Raw genomic sequence first — 27,885 nt, 5'->3', positions numbered from 1 at the left:
TGCCCCGACCCCAGGCCCCGGGCAGGCGCGGCGCTAGCGGCGTGCAGTCTGCCGTCCCGAGCGTCGAGCGCGCGTTTCCAGTGCCTGGACCGCGCGTCCTGCTCATTCCTTGCGCAAGGAGCCGCAGATTGGTCCCTCGCCCGGGAAGGCCGCCCGGCCGGACGCGCGGGTCCCGCCCGAGTTCCCGCCCTAGCTCGGGCCAGAGCATCAGGTGGGGCCCAGGGCTGGCGCAGACCAGGCTGAGGCGGCCTTTCCCGGCGCCGCCCAGCCGCCCGTCGACCCCCGGGCCACTTGCAGACTCGTTCCGTGGAGGCGGCGCCAGCGGCTCCCCACGCAGCGCGCGCCTTAGCGCGAGGCCCCGACACCCCTAGGCCGGCCTGGGCCCGGGCTCCTCGGGACACACGGCGGTCCCCTGGCCCCCGGCCCCCGACCCGCGGACTACAAGTCCCAGCAGCTCCGCCGCGGGCGCGCTCCCCGCGCGAAGACCCCCGGCCGTCCGAGCAGCGGGGCCCCGGCTGCGCTCGCTCGGGGCCGGGCCGGGCCGGGCGGGGAGGCCGGTCCCGCGAGCGGGGGCGGGGGCGGCTCCGCGGCTTCTCCCGCCGCCGCCGCCAAGGGGAGTTTCCAGGAAGTGGCCATATTGGATCCATTCAGCCGCAGCCGCCCGGGCGGAGCGCGTCCCGCAGCCGGCTCGTCTCCGTCGCGGCCCCGGCGCTTGCTCCAGCCCGGCCGCCCGGCGCGAGCTTGCCATGGCGGCCACGGACCTGGAACGCTGCTCGGTGAGGGCCACGCGGCGCGGGAGAGCGCCCTGCGGGGTCGGGGCGCGCGGCGGGCTGTCAGCGGGGCGGAGGGCGGGGGTCGCGCCCTCGGGCGCGGGCGAGGCAAACCCAGTTCGCGGGAAGACGCAGAGACCCGCCGGGCCCCGGGCAGGTGCGAAGCCGGACTGCAGCTCCACAGGCTGGGGGAGGATGCGGGACACCCCGACCCGCGTCGCCCCAGGGTGCTGCTTTCGGCACCGCGGGGGCGATCGCTGGCCGCGCAGGTGCTGTTGGCTGGACACGGCAGGTGAGGATGCAGCCCCTAGGACCAAGGGAGGCCGCCCGGAGAGCTCAGGGCAGTTGCGGGCTTGGGTCCTGAGGCTCCTGGGCCTGCTTTTCCTATCTGGACCGAACCCTCGCTCCTGATCCCCGCAGCCGGATCCTGGGTGCGACTCCAGACAGGGCAGGCCTCAGTGGTCGGATCTGCGGCAGCCATTCCCGGGGAACTGAGCCGGTCCGGAGCCCGCCCTGTGCGCGTTTGTCTGGGTGCCCGTTGGGGTCTGCCCTCTCTGTGGCTGACATCCCTGGCGGTCCCTGCAGGGGTCTCTCTGAACTCCTGCCAGTCCAGAGCCAACTTCCTAAAGGTTCCGTAATCCCCCTGGGGAGAGAGGCCCTGGGGGAGTTGTGTCTGTTCGTCCTCTGGCGTCTAGGGCTGGATCTGGGTGTGTCTGGGATGTTCTGCCGTGACAGCGAAGGAGCTGGGTCCAGTGCCAGCCTGCGAGGCCCTGGGTGGACCTAGGGGAGGCAGGCCTGGGGCTTTTGGGGGGAAGGTAGGGGGTTCTGAATGTGTGACTGATAAGAAATGGGTTCTGAGGCTAAATGAGGGATCCAGGGACTTATGTAATTAATGCTATAAATACTGTCATCTGAATTTATATATGTAAATTTCCCCTTTAATCTGAAAATACATTTGTTGTTCTACTTTGGAAGTGCGTGTCGCTGAAGCAGGAGCCCGTGGTTTCATCATTTCCAGGCTGGTGTTTTGTTCCAGCGGGGGAGAGGGCTGTGTGTCGGCCAAGTCAGTTAGAATACCTGGCAGGGTCCAGGAGGGGGCTCATTAGAGGCTGCCTTCACCCCTGTGCTGGACCCCTGGGCAGCACCTGAGTCCCGCCCCCCAGCTGGAGGCTGGAAGACCCCGGGGTGCCCGAGCTGCCTGTGTGTGTCTGGCCGGCCGAGCAGAAAGTTATCTGTGGGTCTTGTCTGTGGCCGGCCGGTTGTTCTGCAGGTGGGAATGGTATGTGGAGCAACCAGAATCAGGCCGCCTGATTTGAATCCTAGATGCTGCTTGTTGGCCATGTGACCTTGGGCAAGTTCTTTAACCCCTCAGTGTTCTCATCTGTTCAATGGGATAAAAATACTGCCGCCCTCCTGGGGTTGTGGTTGAGGATTCAATGAGAGACTGCAGGTGAGGGACTGAGAGCGGGGCCTGGCGTGCATGTGGACGGGAAGGTGGCCCTGCATGGCAGGCGGCAGCAGAGAGCAGGTTCACCCCGTTGCATGGCAGTCTCCATGTGGGCTCCTGTCCAGAGATGGTCCTCACAGCATCAGCAGAGGCCCCTGCCTGCCAGGCTGTGGGCTTAGGGGGGAGGCCTCCTTCAGCCCCCTGTGTCTGCCCCTGCGTTGTTTCTGTGAGGGGTTTGGATGTTATCCACATGGTGTATCCAGACCCAGAGAGGGCACTGCCTTGGGGAAGGGTGTGGTGCCGGGGTCAGGGGACTTGGGCTCAGTGTCAGGCTAAGCCAGAGGAATGGACACCATCCACGCCCGCCACACTCTGGGCCAGCGGTGTCCTGGGAGGACTTGGGTGGGGACCTCGGGTGGAGTCTGGCCTGAATTTCAGGGTCTGGACTGTGTTCTCCCCTCCTGGCATGTTGTCCTGGGAAAGTTCTCCCTTTCTTGCTTTAGGGCAGGCACACAGGCCTGTTCTGGAAAGTGCCTTCTGTGGCCTGGTGCTGCATGTTTGGAGCTCAGGGGTCAGAGCACCCTGGGAAGGTTGGCAGCCGTCCCGAGACCTGCGGCGCACAGAAGCACACGCGTCACGCTTCGGGATGGAGCTGTTCTGGGCTTCCGTGTCCCCACGTGATGTGATGCCCTGGGCCCAGCTCAGGCCTCCTCAGGACCGGTGTCGTCTCTGTGCGTGCTGGGCCCTCTGGCAACTTTGTTCGCCCTGTGGACCGCTGGGCTCCTGTCTGCTCTTGCTCTGTGCCTCCTCCTTGCTGAGACCCCGATGCTGAGGCCCCCTTTCTGCCTGCAGGGCCAGCTCCTGTGTTGCCCCTGTCCGTCTCAGGGTGAGGGGCATGAAGCTGCGGGGGCCGAGGAGGAAGTATGCGGCAGGGCAGCCGCCTGCCTGGCCTTCTGCCCGGCCCGTCACGTACCCCCCGTCTCTGCTTATCCCCAGCACCATCTGTCAGTTTCCTGAGACGCGGACTCTCCTGGCAGGGCCGTGGGAGGCAGCGTCTCGCCCAGGGGGCTCAGCCTCTTTCAGAGCGTGGTGGGAGATGACCACTAACCGCCTTGCAGAGCCATTCTAAAGGCGAAAGGAGAGCTGAGCGAGATGGCTGTGCAGCTCTCTGGGCCTGGTGGCGCTGGGGACTCACTTGTGGCACCGTCTCCAGAGCTTGCACTGTGCCGCCACGCCCCAGGGGTGGGTCTGTCCTGCCCTCCCCCTCCCGGGGGCAGTGAGCCATGCCCTGGGCGCTTGCTTTGAGAAGGGCTGCTGGGATCTTAACTGGGATGGTGAGAGCTGCAGGGCCGGTGGGAAGGCATTGTTGGTACAAAGGGAGTTCACCAGAGTGGGAGCTGAGAGGGTGGCAGGAAGGACAGACTGTCAGAGTGCCTGCGGAGAGGCTGGGAGCCCAGGGCCTGGCTCTTGTCAGAGGCTTTGGTGGCAGGGCGGGCGCTGGACGCTTTGTGCCTCTTATCTTGTTGATGCCAGAGCCTGCAGGTGGGTGAGAAAGCTGATGTGGTCGTCGGCCCCAGACTCAAACCGCAGCTCTCCAGGACCCTTGAGATAACGGGGTGGATCCCTCTGAGTTCCGAGCCCGGAATGGGATAGGCGCAGGGCGACTGGGGCAGTCACTCCCACGGATGTCACTGTGGCTCGGGTCCCAGCACTGGAAGCAGTCAGCTGCAGGATGACAGAGCACAGGGCCTGGGGGTGGCCAGCCAGCTCCATGTGTCCTCTGCTGCCTCCCTGGCCTTCCTGCCTCAGTGCTACCTACTTAGGACTCAGGATCCCCAGGCAGGGGCCCCAAGGCACAAGCTTTGCCAGACACCCGGATGTGGAGCTGTGTGGGCAGGAGGGAGGCGCGTCTGCCCAGGAGAGGAACACCTGCTGACGTCAGCCTTGCTGTGGAGCTGGGTGCTCCCTGCTGGCTGCCTTGGGGCTGCCTGCATCCTCAGGACCCACGTGAGCAACCGTGACTGGGAAGAGGGTGAGGCCAAGGCAAGGGGCATTTGGGCAGCAGCTGCACATGCCCTGGGTGCCCTTGGGGCAAGTTGGATGTCCTCCTCCTCCCTGGGACGCCTGGCACCCAGCTGGTTCTTAGCCCCCATCCTGTAGGCCACGTTAGAGGGACGGAACCTGGGCAGTGAGGACCCGTGTGAGACAGGCCGTGTTCTCTGAGGGGCTTCCTGGCGAGGGCTGCCTGGAGCCCGGGGTTCTGGAAGGGCTGTGGCTGTGGAACCGAGTCCACTCTCCAACCTGGCTGTGGGCTGGGGCACGCCTGCAGCCCTGCCTGCGTGGTCGGGGCGAGGCACAAAAGTACGACCATGCTGCCCTGTGCCATGTCTGGCCATGTCGGTGCCTCTGTGTTCTCTTCCTGCCCCAGCACTGGCGTCCCTCCAGCCACCTTTGCTGCCCATGCCCCCTCCTAAGCAGGGTGGGGGTCTCGTTCACTGTGGAGTGCAGGCTGCCTCCTCCTTCCAGCAGTGTCTAGACGGCTTTTGCAAGGCGGTGGTGTTTGCCACCAGAGTCCCTGAGCCAAGCGAGGAAGGATGATGAATGCCTGGGGTTCTGGTACATTCTGTGGCCTAGAGCACCTGCCCCATCTGCTCTGTTGTGGGGTGGCTCACTCCATCTCAGGCAGTGCAGCCAAGTCCAAGAACACTCTGTGTCCTAGGCCTGGGGTTGGGGAGGTGGGCGTGGACCCAGTACCCTGTAATGTGCCCTGGGCTTCCTGGAAACCTGATTGTGCTAGGAGAAGGGGGAAACACACCATCCCAAATAAATAAGCTGCAGTCCTGACACACTGCAGAGAAAGTGTGACTTAGAGAAGGCGCCAGGGAGCAGAATGCTGGCGTCTGGAGGGGGTGGCCTCGGGTTTGCTCCCAGAGTTCCTGTTCCTTCTAGGACAGGTGGAAAGGGGACATGTGGTCTGTGAGAGTGACCGGTGGCCCAGCTGGTTTCGTGCCAGTGTTGCCTTGTACCACCAGGCTGGCGCCATGCAGACTGAGTGAGCGCTGCGTGCGTCCTCACCCACGTTTTCTCTTGCCGCCAAAGCAGAGACACTTGAGTTCCCCATGTCCTCTTGACTTGGGACAGGTAAACCCTGCCCCTGTCTTCCTCTCAGGCTTAGGGTAGCAGCTTCCCACCCTCACCCTCCCACATGCGCCCCTCTGGCTGTTTCCCGTAACCTCTGACCTGGGATTTGAGGCTGGCTGTGGAATCCTGGGACCAGAGCCTAAGCCCTTCCTGGGAAAATTCCTCAGATTCCTCTTGGGCTCAAGGACAGTTGTGCTCGTGAGACCACGGGTTCTGGCAGAGGCCTGTGCTCTGGCTATTTAAGGTCCAGGCTGCTGGGAGTAGCTGCAGCCAGGGTTGGGTGGTTCGTGTCGGGAAGGTGGGTGGAGAAGGCTCCCAGTGATGCAATGACTTGTGGGTCTGTTGCTCAATGACTTAATGGGCTTTCCCCAGGGCTGGAGCTCTCCTGGGGACTGGGTGCACAGGCCTGTGGGTGCTAGGCATGGGATCCCAGAGGGAGACGAGCATCTAAAGTCAAGGACGCTGTGGGTCAGGAGTCTCATGCAGCTAGCTGGTGTGGTATCCCCTCCCCCACCCCACCCCCCAGCAAGCAGACTTGTGTGGAAGGTTTGATTCCAGTGATGTTTTTTGTTTATTTGCTTTAGAGTGAGCTTCTTTTTTGTTGTTATTTATTTATTAAGATTTATTTGGGGCCAGCACCATGGGTCACTTGGTTAATCCTCTGCCTGTGGTGCTGACATTCATATGGGTGCCAGGTTCTAGTCCCAGTTGCTTCTCTTCCAGTCCAGCTCTCTGCTGTGGCCCAGGAGGGCAATGGAGGATGTGCTTGGGCCCCTGCACCACATGGGAGACCAGGAAGAAGAACCTGGCTCCTGGCTTCAGATTGGCACAGCACTGGCCATGGCGCCATTTGGGGAGTGAACCAGTAGAAGAAAGACCTCTCTCTCTGTCTCTCTCTCTCTCTCTTTTTTTTTTTTTTTTTTTTTGACAGGCAGAGTGGATAGTGAGAGAGAGAGAGACAGAGAGAAAGGTCTTCCTTTGCCATTGGTTCACCCTCCAATGGCCGCCACGGCTGGCGCGCTGCGGCCTGCGCACTGCGCTGATCGGAAGGCAGGAGCCAGGTGCTTCTCCTGATCTCCCATGGGGTGCAGGGCCCAAGGACCTGGGCCATCCTCCACTGCCTTCCCTAGCCACAGCAGAGAGCTGGCCTGGAAGAGGGGCAACCAGGAAAGAATCCAGCGCCCCAACCGGGACTAGAACCCGGTGTGCCGGCACCGCTAGGTGGAGGATTAGCCTATTGAGCCGTGGCGCCAGCCTCTCTGTCTCTCTCTCTCACTGTCTGTAACTCTACCTGTCAAATAAATAAAAAATTAAAAAATAAAAAGATTTGAAAGGCAGAATTACAGAGAGATAAAGGCAGAGAGACACAGAGAGAAAGGTCTTCCATCCACTGGTTCACTCCCCAAATGGACCCAACAGCTGGAGCTGTGCCAATCCGATGCCAGAAGCCAGGTGCCTCCCCTGAGTCTCCCACACAGGTGCAGGGGCCCAAGCAGCTGGGCTGTCTTCTACTGCTTTCCCAGGCCATAGCAGAGAGCTGGATTGGAAATGCAGAAGCCGCATGGGATGCTGGCACTGCAGGAGGTGGCTTTTACCCGCTGCGCCACAGTGCCGGGCCCTCCACTTTCCCTGGCTCTGTTGGTTTAGACGTTCAGCGGGGTTTCAGTCCCTTCTGGATGGAGGCCCGTTTGTGGAAGGGGCAAGCCGGGCAGTGCGGACTCTCCGCACATCCAGCCTCATTCTTGGGAACAGGGTCATTGTCTCTTGGCTGGCCACGAGGGCTGTTCCAGAGGCTTCGACAGGGCATTTCCTGACCAGGAGAGGGACAGCCTGGTTCTCCACTGGGCTGAGAAACGGGATGCCCTTCCTCGCTTCATGCTGGAGAGCCAGGCGTGGTGGGACACAGCCCACCGGTGCAGGAATTATTTTGGTTGTTATCTTTGATTTGCCAAAGAAATGATGACACAGGGGCCTGGACCTCGCTCAGGAGCCAAACGCTTGTGAGCGACCCGAGAGGGGGTGACGTCCCTGTGGCATTCTCAGTGTGTACGGAGTGCTCTGGGCTGCCAGCTCTGTCTGTGTCCCGGCATCTGAAGACGTTTAGAGCTCCTGTCCCGCAGTGAGCGCCCTGGGAGCCGGGTGTTTGGGAAGGGCCAGAGGCAGTCTCCTCTCACCAGCTCCAAGTGCAGCTTCCCTCCAGCTCACTTGCCTCCCGGTCCGGGCTGCAGACTGCCAGGCCTTTGGCCCACACCAGTGCTCTGACATGCTGTGTTGGGCCTGCTAGCTTCTCTCAGTCTGTACTGGTTGCCAACACTTAAAGATGAGGGGATCTCACATGCTATCTAGATTCCTGGATTTTTCACATGCTATTTAGATTTCTGGATTCTCTTGAAAAATTGGAAGATTTGGCCTGCATCCCCACAGTGGGCCGAGCACCAGTGTGGGCCAGGCAGTTCCGCACTGTTCCCACCTCTTCCTGGGGGGCCTGTCACGTGGCCAAGTCAGTGGCCATCTGCCATCCAGCGGCACCTCAGCAAGGAGGCTGGACGGTCTTGTAGTGTCTGCCTCGGATCCTGGCTTCTCCCTCCCAAGAGTGTGGTCTCAGGCCAATCACTTAATCTCGAGGTGCCTCGACCGTCTCATCTGTGTGCTGGAGAGCATGCAAAAGCCGACCTCGTGGGCTCATGAGTGGAGTGGATGAGAGGAGATGAGGATTTGTCACCGCCCTTGTTATTCCTTTGCCGCCGGCCTGGTCTCTGTGAGCCCTGAGTGCAGACGGAGCCCTGCGCCCAAGGAGCAGGTGTCCCCCTCCCCTAATCGGCGGCGTCTCGGTGCCTGGCGCTTGGTGGATGTGTCCAGTGAGTGTGATGAGTGACTTAGGAGCCTGCAAAGGACCAGGGAGGCAATGTACAGAGAGGTTTGGGGCAGAGGCTTGGCCTACTCCGAGTCCGAGACCCCTGCCCTGGGTGATTCTCTGGCCTCTGTGTGCCTCAGTTTCTTCAGCTGTAAAATGGGGATGATTACAGTGTCTGCCACTGGGAAAGACGCAGTGGGAAAGGACCAGGTGAGAGGCCTGGTCTGCAGGGGGTGGTCCTCGGCAGGGAGTCGGCGTCGGCCTTGACCTCTACTCCTGCCTTTGGCTGTAAACTCCCGGTGCTTTTCTTCCCACCCTCCCTCCGTCAGCTCCCTCTCCTCGCACTGTCCCTGTCCTCTGCGTCCCGAGTGCCACACAGGAGACGGCAGGAGTGGAGACACTCCACTGTGGGTTACCTGCTGACTGCGCTCCATTAGTTGAGCACTAACAGGGATGCCTGGCCGGGGCAAAGGGGAAAGGCCAGAGGTCAGGTAGACCCCAGCTCTGTCTTCGATGTTCTCAGCTCTGCTGTCCTCTACTTTGGCCTTAGGCTGGCTCCCGTAACGGTCAAAAAGAGGGTCCTAAAGCCTCAGCCTGGCTCACCCGCCTCTCCCTGAACCAGTCATGGGTTTGTGCCGATTGGCTGCCACCAACCACGCTGCCAGGCTCCCAGCCAGAGAGGGGCCTGCCTTGATTTCCTAGTTCAAGGTAGCTGGGACATGCAACCATGATGCATCTGGGGCTGCTGGCTCCTCCTGGGCTGCCACCCCGGTCAGTTTAGCAGGGACACCTGCAGTGAGTGATGCACCTTGGGTCGTGTGTTGTTGTTGCCAAATTTATGATGGGGGTTGGCATTAGTGAGTCACCCTTTAGGAAGACTGGGAGGTCAGACCTGTCTCCTGTACCAGGGAGGAGCACTGTGTCCCTCAGGGCCTGCAGCCATCCATGTCTCTGTGTGGGAGTGGGTGAGTGCGTGCACATGTGTGCTGCACTTGCTATTGACTGACATCCCAGCTCCCTGAGGCTCCTGAGCAAACACTGCCCTTGGTCTGTGGCCCCTGGAAGGACAGGGCAGCCTGGGCAGCACCATGGGGCTAAAGACCTCCTGGGGCTTCCCATGGGCAGAGCAGGCCAGGATGCTCAGCCTGGAGGGATGGGCTTATGTGAGCCCCCCGGGACTTCTCTTGATCTCTGGAGACTAGAACTGTGACAAAGTGTGGGTGTGTATGTGGGGGGGGGGGATGGGAGGCAGGGTGGCCTCTATTTCCCTGTAGGTCTTCTGTGGTAGAGTGTGTATGTGTGCATGCATGTGTGTGCATGTGTGTGTGAGTGACTGCATGTTTGTGTGTGCATGTGTGCATGCATGTGCGTGTGTTGTGTGAATGCATGTATGTATGTGTGTTCTGTGTGTGTGTGTGTGTGTGTGTGTGTCTGTGTGTGGCTTCTAGACGCAGCTGGCTTGGTGGGTTTTGGCCACAGGCTACAGGAAGTTGGACAGAGTCCCGATTGTGTCACCCTTGGACGAGGAGGATGAATAAACACGTCGCCTTCTCTGCAAGCAGAGCACGCCTTTCGTCTTGGAGATTTTCAGGGTTGCTCTGTCCTCCGGTTGATCCTCAGGCATCCACAGGCAGGTGGAGCTGCCTGAACAGTGAAGCCTGTGTTGGCTGGGCAGACGGCTGGTGCTGCAGCCGGTGAAGGTGGTGTACGGCCGCTGGCAAGTGGCATGTTGTCAGCCATGTTGGCCGCAGTGGTGCGAGGGTGGGCAGGATGGAAACGCTGACCTCTCCCAGCCTTCAGTCGAGTTCTGGAAGTCTGTGGACTGGGCGGAGAACTATGCTGTGCAGAATTAAGGGACTGGGATCACTGCAGTGAGAGGTGAGGGATGTAAGAACTTAGAGACCAGGTGAGAGCAGGTGCAGAGAAAAGGTGGCACCTGGGGAAGGGGCAGCGCTGGATGGGTGAGTGCAGAGTGAGGGCTGGGCTGGAACCTGTGCACCAGGGGTTTGGCCTGACCCAGCACGTCCGAGGCTCTGTTGGCTGCTTGTTATGTGGCATCAGTGAGTGGAAGCTGTCTTGCAGACTCCACTTAAGGGTCCCGGGCTTGAGTGGGTTGATTGGCTGTGAGTTTCTGTGGTCAGGGGACAGGGAGGGATGACCAGCTGTAGGAACAGAGGCTTAGATGAAGAGCAGGTTTAGAGGTACCTTTGACTTTTGGAGGGGCTCATGCAGCTGTCCAGAGAGGCCACCTGGGGTCATCGGTACAGGGCTCCAGCTGGCAGGGGCAGGCATCAGTAGGGGACGTGAAGAAGGTGGGCTCTGGTGGAGAGGACGAGGGGCAATAGGGGTTCCGGCCAATGCAGCAGGCTGTACTGCAGCCAGGTCTAGCACTCAGCTGCTGCAGAGATGCCCCTGCAGGGCAGGAGCCACCCTCGCATCCGGTCCTGGGCCCCTCTGCCCACTGCGCCTGACCAGTGTCTTCCGGGCTGTCCTCCACCACGTCCTCTTCCCTTCTCTAGAGATGTGGGCAGCATGGGCAGGTAAGGCTCTGACTGCTGCCCTCTCCTGTTCTTCCTCTTTCCGGCTGGCTGGCTGGGCAGAGCGGCTCAGGAGGAGGCCCAGTGTGGAGCTGCCTGGGGCCTGCCCTCATGGGAGCTGAGCCTGGGAACCTTGCCTTGGAGAGCAGTGTCTCCCCCCATTCCCAAGGAAGCCAGAGAAACCAGCCACACAAACTGGAGTCTGACCTTGACCTTCTGCTTCAGGTCCTCGTGGTTTCTTTTTTTAGTGCAATGGTCCGGCTCCAGCGGCTCTAGCTCTATTGAAATTGCTGCTCAACTGTTTGCCAAGGCCATGCCCCCACTCTTTCACCTGGAGCACTCTGCAAACGACCAGGGCTGCAGTGGGGGCGGGAAGGTGGTAGGAGCTGGAGCCTGGGGTGAGGGGGTGTCGTCTCTGCAGAGTACCACCGAGTCAGGAGGCTGGAGGCCTCCTCTGTGCCCAGGTGGTGGGCTGACCAAGTGCGTGGTGGCTTCTTTAGCAAGGCCCATGTGCGTACTCCATGCTTGAGTACATGAGGAGCTGGGGGCTGGCCGTGGAGCACCTGAGTGCGGCCTGATTGGCCCAGGTCTGGGGGAGCAGCCCCAGCACCCCATCCTCAGAGTTAGCAGTCTGTACTTGCTAGAGTCTTTATTTAAGATCCAGGGAGCACCTGGGGAGGAAGAGAATTGGCCTTGGGACCACCTGTGCTAGGAGAGGCCCTGGCCATCCCAGGTGCAGCAGAGCCATGAGGAGAAAGGCCTTTTCCAAGGTGGAGCTTAGGGAAGCTGAGGGTCATTGGTTCCCTCTTGGGAACTTGGCCTCGAGCTGGAGCTCTGGAGCGCGAGATTCACTGAGTCCAGACAGGAGGCATGGGGCTGGCGTAACTCAGGGTCAGTCGCCCCCCGGCTTGGCTTGGCTTCCCCAGTGGGCTCACTGCCTGGCTCTGCATCTCTCTCAGCAGAACGTGGAGCCAGAGCCCCGGAGCCTCTCGCTGGGTGGCCATGTGGGCTTCGACAGCCTCCCCGACCAGCTGGTCAGCAAGTCGGTCACTCAGGGCTTCAGCTTCAACATCCTCTGTGTGGGTGAGTGTCGTGGGGGGGCGGCCTCCCACACAGGACAGAGGAGAGCCCTCTGGGAGGTGGCACACTGCAGCCCTGACCGCCTGTCAGTTCAGCCACCAGGGGGTGCCCCAGGCACCATGAAGCATGGGAGGGAGGGGACGAGGGTTGGTTGGGGCCTGCCCAGCCAGGGCCTGATGCAGTTGTCAGAGAGTGGGCAGGATTCAGCACACGGAAGTGCTTCTGTGAGCTGTGGGAGCTTGCCTTGCAGATTTAACTTTGTTGTACAAACACTGACCCATTCCTGCTACGTGTTCAAGGACTCCGTGATGAGCACGTCACCACCCTTCCTCACAGTATCTCCACAACTCCAGCCCCACACAGGGGGCTCCACGAGACCCCCTGTGCTCTGCTGCAGCCTCCGTAGGTACCTGGGGGGAGGGGCCTGCCCTGAGCACCCCACTGCCTGGTTAAAACTGCCCAGAACTGGGGCATCGGGGCCGACGCTCCAGACCGCGTCCCTGCATGCTGCGCACCGGGCAGGAAGGGCCTGCAGAGGCTGGGTGGTGACCAGGTCCCCTTGAGGCCACCGGAGACCAATGTCCAGTGATGTCCCCACGGCCTCTGGGCCCTCCCTCTGCCCTTCCCTGAGGACACGTGTCACATGTCCCAGATGCCATGTCTGTGTCCAAGTCTTCCTGCTGGCTCACTCTCTGCACACTGTTTCTGAGACCCCCAGGGAAGGGTTTGAGGACAATGAGGTGTGGAGTGGGGGCCGTCCCTCTTTCCCGTGTGGCACCGAGGGTGCCTGCGCCCCACTCACCCAGCTGCCACGGAGGAGTCTGGTTCCAGCCTTTGGCTTCCCTTCCTGCCCTCCCTCCTGCTGCCCAGGGGAGACTGGCATCGGCAAGTCCACACTGATGAACACGCTCTTCAACACGACCTTTGAGACCGAGGAAGCCAGCCACCACGAGGCCAGTGTGCGCCTGCGGCCCCAGACCTACGACCTCCAGGAGAGCAATGTGCAGCTCAAGCTGACCATCGTGGACGCCGTGGGCTTTGGGGACCAGATCAACAAGGATGAGAGGCAAGAGGCGGGAAGGGCGGGGCCCCCCAGCCTCAGCCCATGCCACCCCCAGTGGCCACAGTTCCAGGACTCATCCCAAGCAGTCCTCACTGCCGGCTGCCCCGGCAGGGAGGCCAGGGGAGGGCGTCTGGGGGAATATCAGAAGCCCTGCGGCCTCTGACCACCCAGCTCCTCCTTGGAGGGGTCGGCCACCTGCACGCACACAGGGATCCTCAGACAGAGGCGGCCCTGAGCACCGGCCACGGCCACACGGCCGCCTCCCAGGTGATGGAGCTGTCTGTAGTTACAGGCCCATCGTCGACTACATCGACGCGCAGTTTGAAAACTATCTGCAGGAGGAGCTCAAGATCCGCCGCTCCCTCTTCGACTACCACGACACGAGGGTCCACGTTTGCCTCTACTTCATCACGCCCACGGGGCACTCCCTGAAGTCCCTGGATCTGGTGACCATGAAGAAACTGGACAGCAAGGTGCGGGCAGCCTCCTTGTCCCTGGTGTCCCCCGGTCTCCTGCTGTCACAGTCTGCTGGGGCTCCGCCTCTACGCTCACTGCCTCTCCACCCTGCGCCACTGTTCCTGCTCTGCCCTCCTCTCCCCTCCCTGACATGCATTCCCCGGGGTTCCCTCCAAGCTCTCTGCGCAGAGGAGAGTGAAGCCCCTGAATTGGAATGGGGATGGGGAGGGGCGTGGTGAGGGCAGAGGGAGCAGCTTCTCGAGGACATGAGGGAGGGTGTGGGTCCTGGAGGGCGCGTGATCCCATGGTCACCTGTCTGTGACTGCCCTCCCCATTTTCACTGTGGAAAGCAGGGGAACCTTGGCCTGGGGGTTCTGGACTCTTCCTGACTGCTGGTGGATTACCTTAGCTTTGTAGTGGGGAGCTCCGGCCCCTGCCACTGCTTCCTCAGGCCCCAGGCCGGTTAAGGCTCGCGAGAGCATTCTGGCTCAAAGCTGGGTATGCCCAGGGGGCCAGTAGAGGCTGGATCATGGTTTAGAGGACCCAGGGCTGTCAGGAGCACCACAGCTGATGGGTCCAGCCCATCAGAACCTCTGCAGGAGGCTGGGATTGGGCTGAGACTGCCCATGGGAGCAGCTCCAGGGACGTGGCCTGGGCAGGGCTGTCCACTGTCAGGGAGCCATTGCTCAAAATAACCATCTGCTGTCCCTGCCTCCGTCCCGGCAGGTAAACATCATTCCCATTATCGCCAAGGCGGACACCATCTCCAAGAGCGAGCTCCACAAGTTCAAGATCAAGATCATGGGTGAGCTGGTCAGCAACGGGGTCCAGATCTACCAGTTTCCCACGGACGATGAGGCTGTCGCAGAGATTAACGCCGTCATGAATGTGAGCACTGGCCAAGGGCCCCAGGCCTCCAGGACCAAGGGTGGGGAAGCTGGTGGATGTCACACATGGCTCCTGGAGACCCTTGCTCCCCAAGAATCCAGCCTTAGCTTTCCCAGGATGGATGGGTGGGCGTCTGAAGCCAGCCAGTCAGTCCTGTGTCCTGTGTCCTGTGGGCAGGGGACAGGAAGAATCGGTTATAGGAGCAGAGGGTTCCCCACGTTGGAGTGTCACACATGTGGGCACAGGGTGGGAGCCTGTAGGAGTGAGCAGGCCCGAGGCCTGGGTCTGGGAACCTGGAAGGGGTCCAGGCCCTCGGGGTCCTTTCAGGGTTCTCTGATAGCCCCTGGGGAGCCCAAGATCTGAGAGAAGCCCTCGGGAGTCTGGGGACACTGAGAGAGCAAGTCCCCTCAGGGAGAGTCTGGGACGCTTCTGCAGAGGAGAGCCGGGGAGCGCGGGTCTGGCCACCACCCGTGGGCCCTGGGGGCAGTGAGGCGGCCTGCTTGTCAGCCTGCGGTCAATTCGGCACTCATGGCACCCCGGGCCCCTTTCCAGGCGCACCTGCCCTTCGCCGTGGTGGGCAGTACGGAGGAAGTGAAGGTGGGGAACAAGCTGGTGCGAGCGCGGCAGTACCCCTGGGGCGTGGTGCAGGGTGAGTGTGGGGCTGCAGCCTGCAGCCTGGACGTGGTCCTTGCCCTGCCCTGCTGCCTGCAGCCCCCGTCCTCTGTCCTGCCTGTGCCTGTGCCTGTGCCTCTAGCCCTCTGCCTGCTGTCCTGTGCACGGTCCTGCCCTGGGCCCGTCGGCGTGCCCGCCTGATGTCCCGCGCGCCCTCCGTTTTCAGTGGAGAATGAGAATCACTGTGACTTCGTGAAGCTCCGGGAGATGCTGATCCGCGTGAACATGGAGGACCTGCGCGAGCAGACCCACACGCGGCACTATGAGCTCTACCGCCGCTGCAAGCTGGAGGAGATGGGCTTCCAGGACAGCGACGGAGACAGCCAGCCCTTCAGGTGAGCGCCTGCGCCGGCAGGAGCCCACCTCGGCCGCCAAGGGGCCTCGAGAGCCAGGCCACGAGGGCTGGGACGCTGGGACCCACGCGTGCACTTCTCGGGCCGTGCGGTGATCCCTCCCTTGGCCCCTCTTCTCTGGATCTCCGCAGCCTACAGGAGACGTATGAGGCCAAGAGGAAGGAGTTCCTGAGCGAGCTGCAGAGGAAGGAGGAAGAGATGAGGCAGATGTTCGTGAACAAAGTGAAGGAGACAGAGCTGGAGCTGAAGGAGAAGGAGAGGGAGGTGTGTGCTGGCCCCGGGGACGGGGACGGGGACGGGAGAGGCTGGCGGGGCTGGCGCCTCCCTGGCTCGTGCTGAATCCCCACCTGCTGCTCCCAGCTCCACGAGAAGTTCGAGCACCTGAAGTGGATCCACCAGGAGGAGAAGCGCAAGGTGGAGGAGAAGCGCCGGGAGCTGGAGGAGGAGACCAGCGCCTTCAGCCGCAGGAAGGTGGAGGCCCTGCAGTCGCAGGCCCTGCAGGCCACCTCGCAGCAGCCGCTGCGCAAGGACAAGGACAAGAAGAAGTAGGTGGCGGCCCCTTCTGCGCCGGCCCCTCTCCTGCCCTCAGGGCTCTGCTTCTGCTTGGCTCCTGCTCTCTCTCTCTCACCCCTGCCGCTCTCTCACTCTCTCTCCCTCCCTCCCCCTCTCTCTCTCTCCCTCCCTCCCTCTCTCCCTCTCTCCCTTGGTTTCACTCATTTCACTCTCTCGTCTCCACTGGTTCTTCTGCCTCACCATCTTTTTTCTTTCTCTTCTCTCACTTGTCACTGTGGAGTGCCACCGCCTGGGTCTCTCTGCCTCTCTGGTGACCTTGCACTCCCTCCTCCTCTTTCTCCTTCCCTCACTGGTTCTCCTGCAGCCGGGGCCTGTGGGCCACAAGGCAGGGTGCGCCCTGAGGCTGCAGCGGCAGGGATTCTCAGGGAAGGTCTTTCAGGCCAGGAGAGGGCCAGGGCCTTGGAAGATGCGTTTCCAGCGCAGATGCTCCTGTGGCGCCTGCCAGGTCAGCCACGGAGCACCTCTCCCATCTCTGAGGCCGGGGCTGCAGGACCCACCCGGCTGCAAGTGGTGACCAGGTGCAGCCAGCGCTGCCCCCGGGGATGCTGGTCCCCGTGTAGCTGGTCTGCAGGGCCTGTGGCTCTTTGCAGGGGCCTTGCTGTTTGCTGGGAAGGGAGGCTGCCCTCCTGGACAGGCTGGAGCTATTCCTGCCGAGGAAAGAGAGGAGAGGGATGGGGGGTGGCGAGGTTTGTCCCAGCATCCAGGAGGACGGTCACTTCCCTGTGGCCTTTTGTATCACCTGTCTCACCACTTTTAGCTGGGGTCCAGATGCCTGTCCCTGGGCTCTCCTCCTCCCCCACGCTTCATCACAGCCCATATCACACTCTGAGGGTCTCGTCTCTCCCTGTCCCTGCTCTTGGCTGACCCTCTCCTGCCAACCTGGGAGCTTAGCAGGTCCACCCGTGCTGGCCTTCTCTCTTGGGCTGCATTTCCTCCTGGGAGGTTTGTGGGTGTGGTGCCCAGGCCTGTCCTTTCTTGTTGGCAGTGGGGCCTAGGGGTTAGGGCTGTGAAGTGCTTAGTTAGCTGTGGCCTTGGGCTTTTGCTTGTGTCTTTAGCACCACTCCCCTCTGCACTGCCCCTCCCCACCCCATGTTGCATTCCCTAACATACACACACGGGTGTGTGCGTAGACTACCTGCCAACACAGCACAAGGTACACATGTGTGTGGAGACAAGCATGAGGGAGGGGCTTCTCCCGGCGGGAGAACGGGGGTGAGAGGCAGAGCCAGGCGTTTAGGAATGCCGTTCTCATCCCGAGGGCCTAGTGTCCACTTCGGGCAGGCCCTCCTCCTCTTTGTAGTCCCCCCATCCCAGTGCCCAGCGGCTGCTGCTGTGCTGGGTCACACGAGCCCTGCCTGTCCCTGGAGAGGACTTGGCCCCATGCTCCTCTCAGCTCCACGAGTGCTCCTCTGCCTCGGATTTACTTCCTGTCCTGGTCCCACGTCCAGCTCCTGGCTTGGCAGGTGTGGGCAGGTGTGGAACCTGGTGGCTCAGAAATCTGATTTCTACTGGGAGGGGACGGAGGCTAATGACCCAGGTGTCCCCACCCGAGTGACTGCTCTGCCCCCTGTCTGCTGGGCCCAGGTTGTCTTGTTTGGGAAATCCACTGTGGAGGCACCACTCAGAAACTGAGGACAGAGACCTGTGGCCGGCCTCGGGGTGGCGGGGGGCGGGGGGGGGGGCTGTCATGGGTGTCTGGGCTCCAAGGGTCGCTTTCAGGGCCTGTTCTGTTGGCTGGAGCTGCCAGAAAGCTTCAGTGGGTTAGGCCCCTGGGAGAGGGAAGTCTCTCCTCCTGCCAGCCTCGTGGGGGCCAGGAGTGGGGTAGGGAGGGGAGCTGTATGCGGGCAGGGCACCCCTCCCTCCTGCCCTGGTCCAGGGAACAGGGTGAGTCAGGAGCGTGTTTGGGAAGGTGGGGAGACAGACATTTTTCATCTTTTAGTTGGGAGGCTTTGGCTGGTTGTACTTTTTCTTCACATTTTAATCCACTTTTGCAACATTACTTCCCAGTCAGATCTTGACCCTCAGCCTGGGACGCCACACACTGCTGCGAACTCTGTGCTTTGCTCCTCACTCGTGCCAAACTGACTGCCCTCTCCCCGTGTCCGTCTCGCTGCCTCCTGCTCGTTTGGTTTGGTCTGCTTGTCTTTTAATGTGTCTGTTTTTGTTTTGTTTGTTTTATTTTTATTTTCCAGTTAACGCACGCACAGACTGACGTGCCGAGAGCGGACTTTAGACTGTCAGGCGTTAATTTGCTTGAGTTAACGCCATGTGGCCCTTCTCCCATAACTTGGTGCGAGGACGGACTGGGAGCCGGTGCAGCCTCCAGGGTTCACAGCCTTGCTTGCGCCCTCGCCCCGGCCCCGGGCCGCCCTTGCGGCTGGCGGCCCACCCCTTTCTATGCAAACACGGAAAAGCCATGGATGCTGGAATCCAAAACTGACGAGGTTTATTTCTTTCAGAGCCAGTGGCTGGTCTTCCATTTACAGTGTCACTATTCCCTGACGGAGCCATGACGGGCCCCCCCTAGCCAAGGCCCCAGCCGACGATGCTTGGCCTGAGCAGTCGGCGTCGAGACGGCAGCTCGCGCGGGGCCCAAGGTGCGGCCGCCCCGTCTGGCAGACACGCTGCACACTTTGCCTGTCCCCCCCTTTGTTTTAATTTTGCTAACCTAGAGCTTGACTTCAGTAATAACTTTCCAATACTTCTAAGAAATTTTTTTTTTTAATTTGGGCACCAGCATAAGGATGAATAATATCCTCTCCGTTATTTTCATGAATAACACAGAGTCCCTGATTATTTTTAAAACTAAAACTATCTCTAAACCTTTCTCGTGTATAAAGCACCCCGCCCCCACAATAAACCTATAGGGAGAGGTGGGCAATAAACTTGCTGTGACGGCGGCGTTTGCAGTTTCTTTACGGATGACAGGGGCACCCGGACAAGCCCACGTGCAGCGTTTTTACTGTGAATGTAAATGGAACAGCAGCCTTCAGCCGTCGTCCGTGTGTCCCACAGGTGCTACCTATAACCAGGGAGCCGTCCCACGTGTGTGTTCAGTGTTCGCCTCGGGCCGAGAGTCCCAGGCCGGTCGTTTCTGCCGCAGAGGCAGAGGTGCTGGGGGGGGCGGGCCGTTGCCTGCAGGCCGCTCGCTCTTCTCTCCTGAGCTGTGGAGATGGAGGAGGCTGATGGACGCAGGCAGTTTCGGAGAGCTGCAGAGTGTCCTGTCCAGAAAGCGCCTGGGTGCTTCCGAGAGCCCTTGGAGAACGGAGTGGAAGAGATCACTGTTATCTTGGTGCAAAATACCCCGAGATCCATGCATAGTTTTTTCATCTTACTTTGGGAACCTTCTTTGAAGGCTTTGTGTGTGCATGGATTTCGAGGTTTTTGTTTTCGGCCTCAGAATAAGCGTGTTTTCACTCCGTTCTCCCCAAACGTTTGGAAGTACCCTGGTGCCAGCAGCATCACTTTTTCTATGCTCCTGTTTACAAGCGAAGGGTCACAGCCTGGCTCAGTGGGAGACGTGGAGACAAGGAGATGGGAGGAAGGGTGGCCCCCCACTCAGGTGCAGCACAGGCGACCTTGCTGGAAGCCCCCGGAGGCCGTGCTGACGTGGTGTTGGGTTACTTGTTTCCCCATCTTGCCAGCCCCAGCACCGTCTCCCGCTCTCTGCCTGGCCTGCCTATTGCTTCCAAGGACGGCAGATGTTTGGCTTGGAGGGAGGCGGAGGGGCGAGCTGTGTGTGGGCGTCTCCTGTGTGGGGGTCCCCACACCCCAAGCACAGCAGGCTCTGTCTGCACCCAGGCACTCCACCACAACCAGGAGGGGATCCAGGTTTTGTGGGGCTGGAAACCTGGACTATTTTGAATTATTTAAGAATATAAGATATGCATTTGGGAACAGGGCCTTGGAAGGGGCTCCGAAGAGGATGCCTCATTAGCTTCATGTTAAATCCACTTCTGGTTGGGATGGAAGGCAGATGCTTTGGTGTGGCTTGCTCACGAGGTTAGCCTGCATCTGGTCCTCAGGGTCGTCAGATGCCTGAGCGTGCATGTTCAGTTGGGTTCCACCTCTCTCGGCTCACATATGTGTGAAGAGGAGGCTCAGTGCCCCAGCAGGAGGACCCCTGGTCCATGGGCCAGCCTGGGGACGCTGCCGTGGGCAGGTTCTGCCCGCCGTCCCCTGCTGCCTGTGGGCCCGAGGCTTGCTCGCTTCTGCGGGGAGACATGGCATCCTCTGTGGTCCGAGCTGGCTCCTCGGGTGCATCAGCCACGGCAAGCCTCATCGCACCCCTCCCCTGCTATCTGTGTTTGGGATTTTGTTGTCCTGAGCTGAGACCAAATGAATCCTTGACTCACGAGGTGAGTTTAAAACTGGCCATTGTTTTGCAAGCTACCCTTCACGGGATGCGGTCCTGCTTGCAGGCTCCCGTGTAGCTCAGACTGGTTTCCGTTGGCTTTAGTAGGGTTGTCATATAGGGTCAGGTTGGCATCTACTCTCGTGAACTTCAGGAACCATGCTGGCTTGGAATAGAATCACCTTACAATTTACTGAAGGAAGTGTCCCCAGCAAACCAAGTCTAGTGGTTTATAATTGTGCAAACTGCATACATGTCTGTGTGTGTCTGTGTGTGCACCCCCTGTGAAGCGGGGCTCGCGTTCCGGGATCAGAGGCCCGAAGGAGGTGTGGCTTGCTTGTCTGTCACGTTAGCTTTTCTGAAACTGCTGCATTTGTTGACTCATTTATGCCTTCATTCATGGACGGTTTTGTTCTTTTCCATTCACTTTGTACTCCTTTTTGTTCCCCCATTAAATTTTGCATTTCTTTTGAGTTTTTACGGTGTCTTTTTTGGGCAGTAGCTTTTCTGATTAACAAGTGTCCTGAGCCTGTTGAGCCCCTCCAGCTGTAATACAAGGCAGCTTGTCTTTTCTGTGTCCTCTGTGGGGGTCTGCTGTGCTAGGAGCCGTCTTCCTAGCGAATCCTGCTGGGGACAGCAGTGGGAGGTGCGTGGGTGGGCGTGGAACAGAAGAAAGAGTCACAGTCAGGGAACAAAAGGTGAGCACAGAGCTCAGGCATCTTGCTGGGTACAGGCCTGGGACTTGTTCAAGAGGCTTGGCACAGGGTGGCTAGTATGTAGGTACTTCTTGTGTGCCAGGTTTGCTCTGAAGGATGTGACATGCATTATTAACCCTTCTAATCCTACGATTAAATACCACTGCTCTGCCTATCTTATGGGCGAGGCAGAGGGGTTAGATAATGACCCCAGTCACAAAGCATGTCGGGATTTGGACGCTGGTCGTCTGTACCCTGGATTCCTGAGCTACAGCTGGCTGCTTGGCATGCCATTGAGATGATGGAAGACCAGTATACAAGTGACAGTGGTGAAGGCTCTGACAGTGTGGGCTGGTGGACCTGAAATGGTTTTGTTGTGATGGGAAGCCCTGGGGGAGAGGGAAATGGCCGAAGGGCAGACACCTGGGTCCATTTGTTGAGCTTTGTCTATCTGCCATTAGGAAGATTCTGGAGAGACCAAAATGAGCCAATGGCAAGTGAGGTTGTGGAGCTCAACAGGGAGACTGCTATGAAGATACAGTTCTGCTCCACCTGTGGGAGGCAGGGAGGCAAAGTCTTTAACCAGCTTTGGAGGGCAGTTTCCAGAAAGATGGGGAGAAGGGCCTCCCTGGCTTGCCAATTTTGGAGAAGTAACTTCTACAAGTTTAAGTAAGGCCTGTGATGGTCTCACCCCCGAGCCTGCCTAGCCCCTTGCCAGTGCACCTGCCTTGGGGCTTCCTTCCAACTCCACTCTGCCTGGTCCTTCAGCAATCCCTGCCCAGGTAGGGACATCAGGAAGATGGACCGTGTCCCTGTTTCTCCTGCAACGATCCTGCACCTCTGATCTAACGTGGGACCTGAGACCCCAAGGCAATCTGGAACAGCACCCCAAGACACTGCATACTCACAGGCAGCACCTGGGCACTACTGCAGCAGATTCACAGCAAGGGGGAGCACCAAGGCTGCTCCTTATCCTGCTGCTGAGGCTCACGGCTCTGCCTGCTCCTTTTTCCAAGGGTTTGAGAGTTGCATCAACTCTGGGGACCTGGCTCACATCTAGAGCCGTGTAGTGAAGAGGCCCAGAGGCTTCCAGGCTGTCTTCCAAAACCTGAGACAGCCTGAGTTCCTGTGGGCCCCCAGGGTGAGCTCCCACCCCACCTGCTACAGTGCCTACTGGTGCTAGATAAGCGGCGGCTGAGGGCAGTGGGGCCCACCACTGGGAGCTGTGGCTGGGAGCAACCAGCCCCCCAGCATGTCCACCGCAAAGATACTGGACTTGGGGATGGGAGACAGTGTTCCCAGCACAGGTCACTCCAGCCAGACTAAGCACATGGGATCCCATTTGCATCACCAACAATTAGATACTATTTTCAGACATTCCAGCACACAAATTTGTGTCAAAAAAAAAAAAAAGAAAAAAGCAGAGGCGTGTGCTGAGAACCAGCTGCTCCTGGGCCATGTGCGCCCCCGCCCAGCACATCCATGAGACAAGTGCTGCAGTGGGAAGATGTCCCACAGCACTGCTAGACGTGCCCCACAGCCATTCAGATCCCTGGCCCTCCTTACACAGCCCCAGCTGGCATCCTTGGCAGCTGCATGCCGCTGCTCAGAGGCAGCTCTGTAGGCCCCGGGCATCAGAGAGGCAGCTGGCTTCCCCCCAAGGCTTGAGGGCAGCCTCCTTCTGCAAGTACAGGGCGTGCAGCAGGCTGGGCCTGCAGACCTGCTCATTCCAACAAGCAGCTCCTGGAGCTGTGCCTCCCCTAGCAGGTGTTACCCTGCGCACCTGTTTGTTACACTATTCCTCATCACTTGGGCTACTTGGCTGAGATGTGCTCCAGTTACTGCACATGCAATGAAACACACTTTGACTTGCAGTCGTTGTGAAGGAAGACCCAAGCACTGGGCGTGTCAGGGTAGAGGGGCTCAGGGACTCCTGTTCCTGGGGCTGCAGCCAGGGCAGACGGGCCTGCAAGTGGCCAGGAGTCTGGGGGAAGCCTAGCAGGCAGAGCAGCAAGAACCGGTCAGTCAGGGGTAGGGCCCTGAGTCAGCCCCACTTCCGGCCTCACCTTCCAGCTCTTAGGGGCCAATCCCGGTCCTTGCTGGAAGAAGGAAAATCAAGGGCAGTTTGGGCATCCATACATTTATTCTTTCATTCTCTCTAGTTTTGGGTCATGTGCAGACACAGGGGAGGCTGGGCCACGGTCCAGCAGACCATATGTAAGCTGTACCAGCCCTGCCCCCTGCTCTTCTAAGGGTTCAGCTGGGAACTGCTCCTCAGCTGCTCTTCTGGGGCCCTCTTGCCTTCTGGTTAGGGGACTCACGAAGGCCAGAACTCGGAGGAGCTCAAACACGGAGGCTCTGGCTGTGCTCTGCCCATGCAGGGGCCGCGCAGGTGGACCAGCAAGTCTGTGCAGGGGGGCAGCTAGAAACTCCTCAGCTGCTGCCTGACGAGTTCTTTGCAGGGCACGTACTGCTCCATGCTGACCTGTGTGAAAACAGAACGGTCACCCTGGAGCAGGAGCATCTTAGTCCGTATGAATAGGCAGTGGGCTGCCACCATGTGAATACAAAGCCATCAGGAGGGCCTGATGGCCCAAAGCATGCGTATTAACCCCTCCATCTCAGGGACCTCTGTCTCCTTGGTAACTGCCAGTGGTCTAACCATGCATCACCTCTAACCTATCTGTCTGGGGGTGGGGGTATAGATTCTGACTGCCCACCCTCTCTCCTTCCCTTCACCTGCCTCAGGACCCGCTGGTGCCTGCCACATACACTCGTACAAAGGGGGAGGGGTCTGGGTTGATATTTCTGATATTAAGCTCAGAGGCACTTCCTCCCAAGCTGAACATACTCCCACTCCCCTTGAATATCAGGGCTGCCATGGAGAAGTTTGCTGTCAGAGAGTCCCCTCCCCACCACAGTGGTGGGAGCCTGTGTCCCATTCCCAAGTCCACAGAGCATGGCACGTGTGGGAAGCATAGGCCTCAGGCAGACTTTTCCCAGAGCTGTCACAGCCAGATCATCTTCTGGAGCCCAACAGGGCCAAGGAGGGCCACGGGAACCCTTTTTGGGGGCAGAGTGTGTCGGCGAAAGGGGCACAACTCGGAGCCTGGTCTGGGGCGAAGTTGATGTCTACCTGTGCTTTCTTTAGCAGATCAGATATAGGAGTACAGCAGTCGGGCCTGAGCCTCTCCAACTCTAAGGTGATGATGACCAAGGCCAGTGTGGAGCCCTTGAACTGCAGCAGCTGGTGGCCGGCCATACAGTGCTGCAGCTGCCTGGTCAGGGACGCGACGTGGAGGGAAGGATTCCTCTGAGGCAGCAGCTCCATCACTTGGGGCCAGCTCAGAACCACCAGGGCGTGGAACTGGAGACCATGATTTTTAATGTTAGAACAGAAAACCCCATACGTTTCCTATGTCAATGACCAAAAGTGCACACAACTTAACTTTCCATCAGGGAGCACCAGATGTTGCCCAACCCTCTCGATTCTCATCCATGGCCCCACAAGCGTGGGGCAGGGTGTGGGGATGAGGCTTAATGCCCATGTGGCCAGAGAGAGCTTGCTTTGTGACAGGGTCATTTTGAATTTAAAGTACCTAGCCGACAATGTTTCAATCCTGAAAAAAAAGAAACATGTTATTCAAGATCCAAGTGGCAGAAAAGGTTACTTGTATCAGCTTGAGGAGAGAAGAAACTGGGGCTTGACAACAGTGGCCAGTCTTCAAGTCAAGCAGCCCTGGGTGATTTTATCCTCCTGCTTCCAAACAGACCAAACCCTCATGGCATTTCCACATTGCATAATTTTGCCTTACTAATAGAATCATATCCCTACAGATGCCATCATCCCCCCCAACAAACACAAACTAACGTATGATATTTTTTTAAGTGCCGGATCAATATGGTCTAAAGCGTCCATAAGGATTGTGTGTAGATGAATCGAGACAGCTAAGTGAATGTGTGTAAAGTGAGCAAGAGCAGATAGCTATTTATGTACCATAGTCACAGAATGCAAAGTGAAATATTTTTGCAGTGTGTATTCAAAAGAGAAATTCACCATAGTAGTGCCGTCTAAAAATCTTTGTAAAGTTAACGTCCTCTTGAAGCGGGAGTTTGGTGTTGGACTCGAGACACATTTTCACTCTTCTGTACGTCATGGGCCTTGTGGGTCACCTCTGTGTGGTTCATGTGCGAGGACCTGTGCACGCCTGTGCTTGGCCGTCCAGTGTGTGAACAGCTGTTCCAAAGGCACAAATGAGTCTAAGGCAAATTCTGTAAACTCCTTGTGCTTACCAGAGTCAAGAAATCCAGTGGCGTGGCGAGATACAGGTCCCAGTGCAGTCTGTCCAGAATAGCCAGCTCCATCCTCAGCAGCTCACTGGGGCTATAGCCAGAGCCATAGTGCTTTATGAAGTCTTTTACATGTGGAATTAACTGTAAAAAGAAAATAAAGAGGCCAAAGCCCTACACCATGTCATAGTAGCTTCTGTTTTCTTATCCATGGGGACCGGGCGTCCACGACCTTGGCGCCATGGCCCTTGGGGGTCTGCCGGACAAAGTGCTTCTCAAAGCCAAACCAGATGTTACTGTCACATCCCCCAGGGAGTTGTGACAACCTGCAGTGACTGTCCCATGGTGACCCTCTGCTAACAGGTCTTGATCCCCAGTTGCATGCCAGCACATACCCCAGGATGCTGTGGGGGCTGAGGCTGTGCCCCTCCCCTGTTCTGAAGCTCTCCAGGAGCTGTGGGCTCTGCCCATCTCTGATCCTCATCCTGCCCCTGGCTGGTTACTTGTCATCCAAGGGGAAATTATGCCTTTGAGCTTGATGTGCACCAGACAGACCCATTGACAGAATTTTCCACGGTTTCTGCGGCATAGCAACTGCAAACATTCCCTTCCACCTTGATTTAAGCTGGTCCAGTTCTGGGGAAACCGACTTCCAGAGATACTAGCAAGGCCTGCCTATGAGTAAACATGCAAGGATGAAGTGCATGACAGACTGTCTCACCTTTTTAGAGGAAAAAAGTACTGATATAACCCCTAGGAATATTTCTAAGAGTACAGTTACCCTGCACGACACCCCAAAGCAACTTTGGGGAGGGGGCACAGATCATATCTAATAGACAAGGGTTAAAAACATTTTTATTGAAGGTTTGCAGCTGTATACACAAGCAACCTTCTCCCTGCTTCCTCTGACCCAGGGATCAGCTGAGGGAGGCCCTGTGGCAAATGCAGTGGTGTCACCTTCCCCAGAGTGGAAGAGGTCAAAGGTCAGAGGGAGGTGGGAGAGGGAATCGGGAGATTATGGCCTCCTGAACACAGGCCACAGAGAAACTCTCAAGTCCACGCGCGTCTGAAGTGCCATGGGGCCTCTCTAACCCCAGCTTGGCCCTCCTGCCCCTCTCAGAGAAAAGTCCCAGCATCCTCTGGGCCCACGTTCAGACATAGTCACTTTATCAGTTCGGTCTTAAGGGGACAGGGGACATTGCCTCTCAGGAACCTGGGATCTCCAGAGCAGCCCGCAGCCCAGTGTGGACATCCAGGGCCACACACCTCCTCCTCCTCGTTCACTTTCACAGCAAGTCTCAAGGAAGTCACCATGATGATGTGGAGTAACTTCTTATTCACCTGCAGCACAGAATCAGCACACGTGGGCGGGATCTGAACACCTGAACCTGAGCAGCACCTGCTGTTTTTCTTTCAACATCCCCTCCCTTTCCAAAAAGACCAGTTGTGCTCCTATTCCTCCAGATGCTGGAGCCACAACATTCCCTCGCTAGACTAGGGAGAGGAACACGGCACCTTCTCAGGGAAGGGAGTCTGTGCTGGCCTCACCTGCGCTGGGCAGATCCAGACAAGCAAAATGTACCTCAACACACAGCAAATCCTTTTCCAAACTAGAGCCTCTGATTCTCCCAGCGTCCAGCCCTGACCGCCTGACCCAGAGCTAGGCTCCGTGGGAGGTGGTATGCGCAGAGGTGCCCGTTGCCAGCTCTCCCACGTGAGCCAAGGCATGGGGCTCATGTGCTCTGAGCATCTGGGAGGGCTGACCTGTTGGGCAGCAATGGGGAGCAGAGGGGACCACGTCCTTCCCTCCTCTGTCACCATCCCTCTGAGGCTGCCTTACCTTCACTGAAGCCAGGAGGTGGCTAAAGATGGTGAGGGCCAAGTTGAAGGTGGCCTGAGAGAAGTGAAAAATGTTGGGAAGCCGCAGGAGCCCCTGCACGACGCCCGAGAAGGCGGCGCAGATCTCGGGCTGCAATGGAAGAGGGACGGCAGGGGGCGGTCAGCGCCGGTTTAGCGGGGGTAAGAGCTGCCCACTCGCGGGGACCAGAGCGCGGGTGACAAGCCGCTTCAACATAAACCCTTTGGGTCACCCGCCTCTGTGGCCCGCTAGGCAGAGCTGTCGTACCGCCACTGCCCTCTTCCGAAGCAAGACACCCTCCAGCTGGGAGGAACAAGGGATGCTCCTGTGAGGCGCCACGCCTGGGGAAGGGCCCGGGCTCTTGGGCGCAGAGCACAGGAGCGCAGGCCCAGGAGCACCTGTTTATTTGCCCTGTGCGGTAGCAAGGCCCGCAGCGGGCACCGGTACCTGGAGTTGGCAGCCCCGCCACTGGCGCTCCTCGCGGCCCTGGGCAAGCTGCAGCCGCACAAACAGCCGGCGCTGGTCCTGGCTTCTTGAGTCGCAGGGCACTGGCCGCGGCACGGACGGGGACAGCTGCTGCAAGGGCTGCGGGACCTGCGCAGCCGGGCGCCTGAGTGTTTTGGCCAATGGCGGCGGCTTGGAGAGCGAGGCGGCCTCCGGAGGGCGCGACCCCGGGAACCTGCCGCACTTGGAGGGCGAAGACGCGGCCCGTGGACGCGGCGGGAGCAGAAAGCAACGGGCCGCTTGGTCCAGACGCCTGTCGAGACTCCCGCCAGCCCTTACCCACGACGGCGAACGCTGCCGCTCTTCCGAGGCCATAGTGATTGCGGGAAACCCACCTTTGGCGCGCGTCG

The 27,885-nt window shown here is 59.2% G+C and overlaps 2 protein-coding genes across 16 annotated transcripts; one reads left to right on the top strand and one right to left on the bottom strand.

Annotated features, from left to right (window-relative positions):
• Positions 1–549: 549 nt before the first annotated feature.
• On the top strand, positions 550–25,350 carry SEPTIN8 (septin 8). 15 transcript variants are annotated; one of them, XM_070075012.1, is made up of 10 exons: positions 550–776; positions 11,712–11,832; positions 12,700–12,895; positions 13,179–13,365; positions 14,075–14,236; positions 14,789–14,885; positions 15,075–15,243; positions 15,393–15,525; positions 15,622–15,806; positions 24,038–25,350. In XM_070075012.1, the coding sequence occupies exons 1-10, from the start codon at positions 747–749 to the stop codon at positions 24,198–24,200; spliced, it is 1,443 nt and encodes a 480-aa protein (XP_069931113.1). In that variant the 5' UTR covers positions 550–746; the 3' UTR covers positions 24,201–25,350.
• A 984-nt stretch (positions 25,351–26,334) lies between these two features.
• CCNI2 (cyclin I family member 2) lies at positions 26,335–27,885 on the bottom strand. Its single transcript, XM_070075912.1, has 3 exons — positions 27,479–27,885; positions 27,014–27,142; positions 26,335–26,514 (listed from the first exon to the last, which is right to left on the bottom strand). The coding sequence occupies exons 1-3, from the start codon at positions 27,848–27,850 to the stop codon at positions 26,335–26,337; spliced, it is 681 nt and encodes a 226-aa protein (XP_069932013.1). The 5' UTR covers positions 27,851–27,885.

This window comes from Oryctolagus cuniculus, chromosome 6, assembly GCF_964237555.1.
Source record: "Oryctolagus cuniculus chromosome 6, mOryCun1.1, whole genome shotgun sequence".
In the NCBI taxonomy this organism is placed as follows: Eukaryota; Metazoa; Chordata; class Mammalia; order Lagomorpha; family Leporidae; genus Oryctolagus; species Oryctolagus cuniculus.
Note: the sequence above shows the minus strand (reverse complement) of the source record. Positions and strands in the feature narration are given on the sequence as shown.